The sequence below is a fragment of the Mustela nivalis genome (assembly GCF_964662115.1).
Source record: "Mustela nivalis genome assembly, chromosome: 9".
NCBI lineage: Eukaryota > Metazoa > Chordata > Mammalia > Carnivora > Mustelidae > Mustela > Mustela nivalis.
In genome coordinates, this window is record NC_139028.1 from 65787085 (window position 1) to 65793687 (window position 6603).

General features: G+C 41.1%; 1 protein-coding gene across 1 annotated transcript; it reads right to left on the reverse strand.

The window, feature by feature from the left end:
• Positions 1–228: 228 nt before the first annotated feature.
• On the reverse strand, positions 229–1188 carry LOC309840291 (olfactory receptor 51G1; the record flags this gene model as incomplete). The annotated part of the gene is made up of 1 exon (XM_082682369.1): positions 229–1188. The coding sequence occupies one exon, from the start codon at positions 1186–1188 to the stop codon at positions 229–231; it is 960 nt and encodes a 319-aa protein (XP_082538495.1).
• Positions 1189–6603: the final 5415 nt, after the last annotated feature.

The window sequence follows — 6603 nt, forward strand, 5'->3', positions numbered from 1 at the left end:
GTCGGTGTAGAACCACTTGTTGGAAGACTGATGAAATTTTCCAGGAAGACTGGTGAAATTTTCCAGGGGGTTACTGTTGACTTTCTGAAAAGCAGCTGAGGAACAAGCTGGAATCACCAGGAAGTTTCTAGAAGCTGCTTGAGGAGGTAATCTGCTATTGATTCACTGGAAACTAAAAATATCAATAGACTTGGTGCCCTGAACTCCCTCCCTTCATCTTAACCCATCTTATCGAAAACCCCTAAAGGCTTTTACAAATTCAAACTTCTTAGCAATGCGGATGCGGATTTGCTTGGTCTTGATACTATAAACAATGGGGTTCATGAGAGGTGGTGCCAGTAGATACACATAAGACATGAGGAGGTGTACAATACGGGGCAGATGTTCACCAAAGCGGTGCACAAGAGACAAGCCAATCATGGGAATGTAGAAGAGCAGCACAGCACAGATGTGGGAAACACAAGTGTTGAGGGCTCGAAGTCGCTCCTGGCGGGAGGCAATGCTTAGCACAGTGCGGAGGATGAGGGCATAGGAGAGGAAGATGAACAGTGAATCCACGCCAACAGTGCAGGCCACAACAAAGAGCCCATATATGTGATTGACAATGATGCTAGAGCAGGCCAGCTTCATGATCTCTAGGTGCAGACAATAGGCATGGGCCAGCACATGGGAGCGGCAGTACTGGAAGCGTTTAAGGAGGAATGGCAGGGGCAGGATGAGGAGGGCACTTCTAAGCATTGAGCTCAGCCCCATCTTGACAATACGTGTGGGTGTCAAGACTGTGGAGTAGCGCAGTGGGTTGCAGATGGCCACATAGCGGTCAATGGACATGGACAGTAGAACTGAAGACTCTACCAGAGACAAGGTATGGATGAAGAAGAGCTGAGTGAAGCAGGCGGGGATGCCAATCTCTCTGGCATCAAACCAGAAGATGCCCAACACGGTGGGCAGTGTAGATAGACAAAGGCCCAAGTCTGTCAGGGCCAGCATGGCCAAGAAATAGTACATAGGTTCATGGAGGGTGACATCAGTACGGATGACGTGGAGGATGGTAAGGTTTCCTACAATAACTGTCAAGTAGATAAAGCAGAATGGAATAGAGATCCAGCCATGGAGATCTTCCAGTCCTTGAAAGCCCGTGAGGAAGAAAGTGGCTGTTTGGAGGCTGCTATTATAAGAGATTGTCATGGCTTTAAAATCTTGGATTCACCAACCTCCAGTCAAGAATGGGCTTTCTGGAGAGTAATAGAACTGAATTCTCACTCACCAAAGTGTCCTGGGACCAGTGAGAGAGAAAGCGTCTGCAGATGAAATGAGAAAGAACTGGGGGACTTGATCTATTAGCATTTTCTGGAGGGTCTCGGATGGGGACTTCTGTAGTGTATGGATGCCCTAGGATTTAGCCTTATGGTGGTATGTCTGCCCATGTTGGACTCTCCGGGGTTTCATGAGGTCACCTCAGATGGCACCTTTTTCATATGCTCCTCCCTGAGAAAAATCCAGTTTAATCAACTAAAGAATTCAGAATCTGTATCATATATACAGGGAATTAGTACTATACATGATTTTGCATAATTGTGTACTAGGATCAAGTGCCTATCATATGTCTTTAAATGTATTTTTAATTTGGCTGGGGATTGTGCTTTATTCCACAATGTTTAGTCTGCAGGGGAATGCAGAGGAAGCATTGAGTAAATGGTCACTGAACTCTTTGAGCTTATAACTTGTGGCCACAGTGATGCCTTTCCTGAATCTGCATAAAATCCTTCAGTGACTAAGGATGAAAAATGTGTTGCACAAATCTGAAGTCTGTACTGAGAAATGTCTGAGAAGAAACATGATCTTCAGAAAACAAATAATTCTAGGAAAGGGTACACTGGGGCTTTGTTTTCGGAGATATCACAAGAGTTGTGAGTTTCCGACATCAGGGCTGTAAGCTGGTGTTAGATGTAGAGATGAGGGTGCAGAGGAGGTATGCATCAGATCTGAAACAGAAATAATAAAAAGAAACCCAAAATGGTCAGGATAGCCTCTAATTTTAGCTTATAACGAGGAAACTAAATCTTAAGGCTCTCAGAGTAAGCTGTGCATTTGGGAGTTGGATCAATATGGCACACAGGTATAGGTCTGTCTTTATAATACCTGAATTGGGCTCTATTTAAATTCTGCCTTCAGAACTTTTATTCAATTACATTTGTTGCAAGCCATACTATAATGGGGTGTATGCATATTAATACAGTGTGACTAGTATAATATTTGTCATATGCATAAAAAAGCTTAAAACAGCTGAAAGAGACAAAGAATGGACAATCAGGGAAACAAAATGAAAATAATAGTGTATTTTATCACCAAAGTCATGTCACCACTGTGCCTATTAAAAAAAGATAGAGAAGGATGAAAATTTCTAAAAAAGCATTGCACTTAGAATGGTGAGGTTATCATTACTTGTTAGAGAATATGTTGATAGATTGGAGAAAGATTATAAGGGCTGAAATTATCAATTTCAGCTCCCCAGGAGTAAGCAAAAAGTGTATATTGTTAGTAGTTTTCTTCTAAGAGAATATTTTAGAGGATGAGTGAAGATACCAGGATATATTAAGGAGGAGAGATGGGGAGTTCAGGGTACTCTTTCAAAAGACTTCTTTTGTAAAGGGACATGGAAGAGTGAGGAAAAAGACAGAAGAAAAGTCTGTAGCCAGCTTTTGCCATTCATGTGTTAATCAAAACAAGTAAGAATAAAATAATAATGCAGTAATTAATAGAGTAATAAAACCCCTCTTATGTTGTGATTCCAGAGTTAGAAAAGGGAAAGAGAATGAAGGAGAGAGGTGGCGGCGGGAGGGAGAGGAGCTGTGAAGGAAAAGGGACGATCACAGCATTTGCAGAATGGGCTTGGACAGCACAGGCAACAATGCAGTCTTGATCCGAAATCAAGACAGGAAATGGCCAACAGAACTTTTAAAAAGGAATGATAAGAAAGAAGGGGAAAAGGGGAGATGCAAACAAGAGTTTAAAGATATGTGTAGCTTTTCAGCCACCAGACTCACAGTGAAGCTTGTTTCCATCCATCTTACAGGGAGCCATTTCAAAGTTTGTGAAAGAGAAGCAACATTTAGAGGTGATCTGTTTCACTCCTCTACCTCCAGATGGGGAAGGATCATTCTGCTGCTTAGTGAGAAGTTGCATCCATCATCTCTCTCACTCTGCTATTACCTTGCCTTCCAAATATATTACGTGCATATTATTTTTTGGGGGGGGGTATGAGGCGAGTTTGCCAGATTTGGGAGGGGGAGAAAGAAAGATCAAAATAAGCCATACCTACCACCAAAGTGATGGAATTGCTGTAAGACTGACTAGAGACTTGCAACCCTAATACAGATTTGGGATCTAATAAATCCTACTGAATAAATACATAAGTGAATGGTTAGAAAAAAGAGATGAGATGCAGTAGGGATTAAACCATAATTTTTAGTGCAGAGACTACATTTTCTTCTCCAAGGCACTCACCTCCAGATTAACAGATCAGAGAAGTATTGGCTTGTTACTCCAGGAGACTCTATCATACATCCTTGAGCGTCCCTTCAACTCCCGTTTATTGGGGTTACAGGAATGTCATTCTAATGTCTATGGCAGAAAAGAGGAGATATGGGTTGAGCAGCGATTTCAAGGACAGTCTGATTTCCTCTGACTGTCCTCAAGTAACTTCACACAAAGGTATTCAAGATTATCAGTATCTGTGTCGGTGACCATCTTCAGATTCTTCCTGCAATATACACAGGCACTACCAACAACTGAAGAGAACAATCAGAACACAGGATGAGTGCTCACACAGCTACAAGAATATTCTCTGCTTAAAATACGGGGTCTTTTTGAAGAGTTCAAGCAGCTTCTCCCTTGTGGACCTCTGCTGAGGCTGAGAATTCCCTGATGAATTCTCAGGATGCTTAGCTGAGGATGGAGGCTGTGGGAGACTAAGAAACTTCAACCCTGTATGTGGGCAAGGGATAACTTCAAGGTGTTAAGATGCTTCTAGTTCTAGATTTCATTTTCTGAAACCAGGTAAGAAAGACCTAGCTAAACTTGGTGTGCAGTATTGCAAAAGCAAGAGTGTTTTAATTCAGATTCAGATAAAAGATAAAGCTGGTTCCAACCTAATCTCTGCTACTTACTACACTTTCTAACCATGTGACCATGCAACCTAGGAAAAATTAACCTCCCAGAAAAATGATTTCCTTATATTCTAAGAAGGGAATCTCTTCCCTCTTCTTTTTATTCAGGCCCTGGTTCCATCAGGCATGTTTTAGAGCCATCTGCTAATGTAATTTGGTTTGAGTTTAGGGAGAAGAAAGGCCCACTTTGGCCTTCAAGCATGAACTATTAGTTTCTTAATTACTTTTGGCCATTCCCTGTATTTCTGCTCCATACGTGTGTGGCTTGGGTCCTAATTCAGAAACTTGTACTACAAATGCCAGTTTAATACTTTAAAGTAGTTATCAACCCATTTTAACTACCAACATGTATATCAAGAGTTCTTACAGAATTGATTTTAACATTGGAGGGAACACCTGGGCAGAATAGCTAAACTTAATTGATTCTCAGTAAACACAGTTATTAAAATACTTAGTGGTGAAAAAATAATGAATACTGTTTTTCTGAAAATAAATAAATTAATTTATTAAAAAAATTAGTAGTGAGTGTGATTCTAATTTGCCAACAGTAGGCCTAATTTACTGCTGCTTTCTGTCAGTAAATTACTTACTGTTTTTGCTTCCCAACTGCAAGGGTCCCTCAGAACTAATGTATTACTTAAAATATAAACTATGGGAAATTTTACTAGTTACCAAGCACGTTTAGATACCACCTTAAGAAAAACACATACTGGCAACAGGCCTCTGCGGGAGAGGACGGTATATATGGCCTTGAAGCTGAGCAGCAGGGGATGCCAGGCCCACTCAGGGCAGATCGCTGCCTAGTCACCTGCTTCATTTTGCTGTTATCTCCCCACCCCCCTACCCGAGAGTGCCTGTGGCTAGTTAGAAAAGTCCTTTGCATGTGCTTGTTCAACTATAAACTTTATACTGCTTGTTCAGACATATTTTGCCTTCCTTCTTGTTTATCTACAAGGCATATGACTAATGTTTGGCCTTCTTTGACTCTTCTGTTGATCACCATTTCTATCTAATAAAAGTCTTTTCTACTGTTGTCCCCTGCTCCCTTTCTCTTGCAGCTGACTTGTTTGTGCCTCATTCTTCTCCCATGCGCTGACAGAAAGCAGCACTCAACCAGTTTGGAATCTGCCCAATATTTTTCATTTTATCACAAAACATAATAAGTAATTCAATTTTTTTTCCTCTGCAGGTACAGAATCTAATTCCATTTTCACAAAATAACTTCTTTATTATTTCCCCCCATTAGATCTTTTTTTTTTTTCACCGTAACAGTATTCATGTTTTTGCACCATACCCAGTGCTCCATGCAATCTGTGCTCTCCCTAATACCCACCACCTGGATCCCCAAACCTCCCACCCCTTGCCTCTTCAAAGCCCTCAGATTGTTTTTCAGAGTCCATAGTCTCTCATGCTTCACCTCCCCTTCCAATTTCCCTCAACACCCTTCTCCTCTCATTCTCCCCTTGTCCTCCATGCTATTGTTATGCTCCACAAATAAGTGAAACCATATGATAATTGACTCTCTCTTCTTTACTTATTTCACTCAGCATAATCTCTTCCAGCCCCATCCATGTTGCTACAAAAGTTGCTTATTTATCCTTTCTGATGGAGGCATAATACTCCATAGGGTATATGGACCACATCTTCCTTATCCATTCAGCCATTGAAGGACATCTTGGTTCTTTCCACAGTTTGGCAACTGTGGCCATTGCTGCTGTAAACATTGGGGTATAGATGGCTCTTCTTTTCACGACATCTGTATCTTTGGGGTAAATACACAGTAGTGCAATTTCAGGGTCATAGGGAAGTTCTATTTTTAATTTCTTGAGGAATCTCCACACTGTTCCCCAAAGAGGCTGCACCAACTTGTATTCCCACCAACAGTGGAAGAGGGTTCCCCTTTCTCCACATCCCCTCTAACACATGTTGTTTCCTGTCTTGCTAATTTTGGCCATTCTAAGCGGTGTAAAGTGGTATCTCAATGTGGTTTTAATTTGAATCTCCCTGAAGGCTATTGATGATGAGCATTTTTTCATGTGTCTGATAGCCATTTGTATGTCTTCATTGGAGAACTGTCTGTTCATATCTTCTGCCCATTTTTTGATATAATTGTCTGTTTTGTGTGTGTTGAGTTTGAGGAGATCTTTATAGATCCTGGATATCAACCTTTTGTCTGTACTGTCATTTGCAAATATCTTCTCCCATTCTGTGGGTTGCCCCTTTGTTTTGTTGACTATTTCCTTTGCTGTGCAGAAGCTTTTGATTTTGATGAAGTCCCAAAAGTTTATTTTTGCATTTGTTTCCTTTGCCTTTGGAGACATATCTTGAAAGAAGCTGCTGTGGCTGATATCGAAGAGATCACTGCCTATGTTCTCCTCTAGGATTCTGATGGATTCCTGTCTCACATTGAGGTCTTTTATCCATTTTGAGTTTA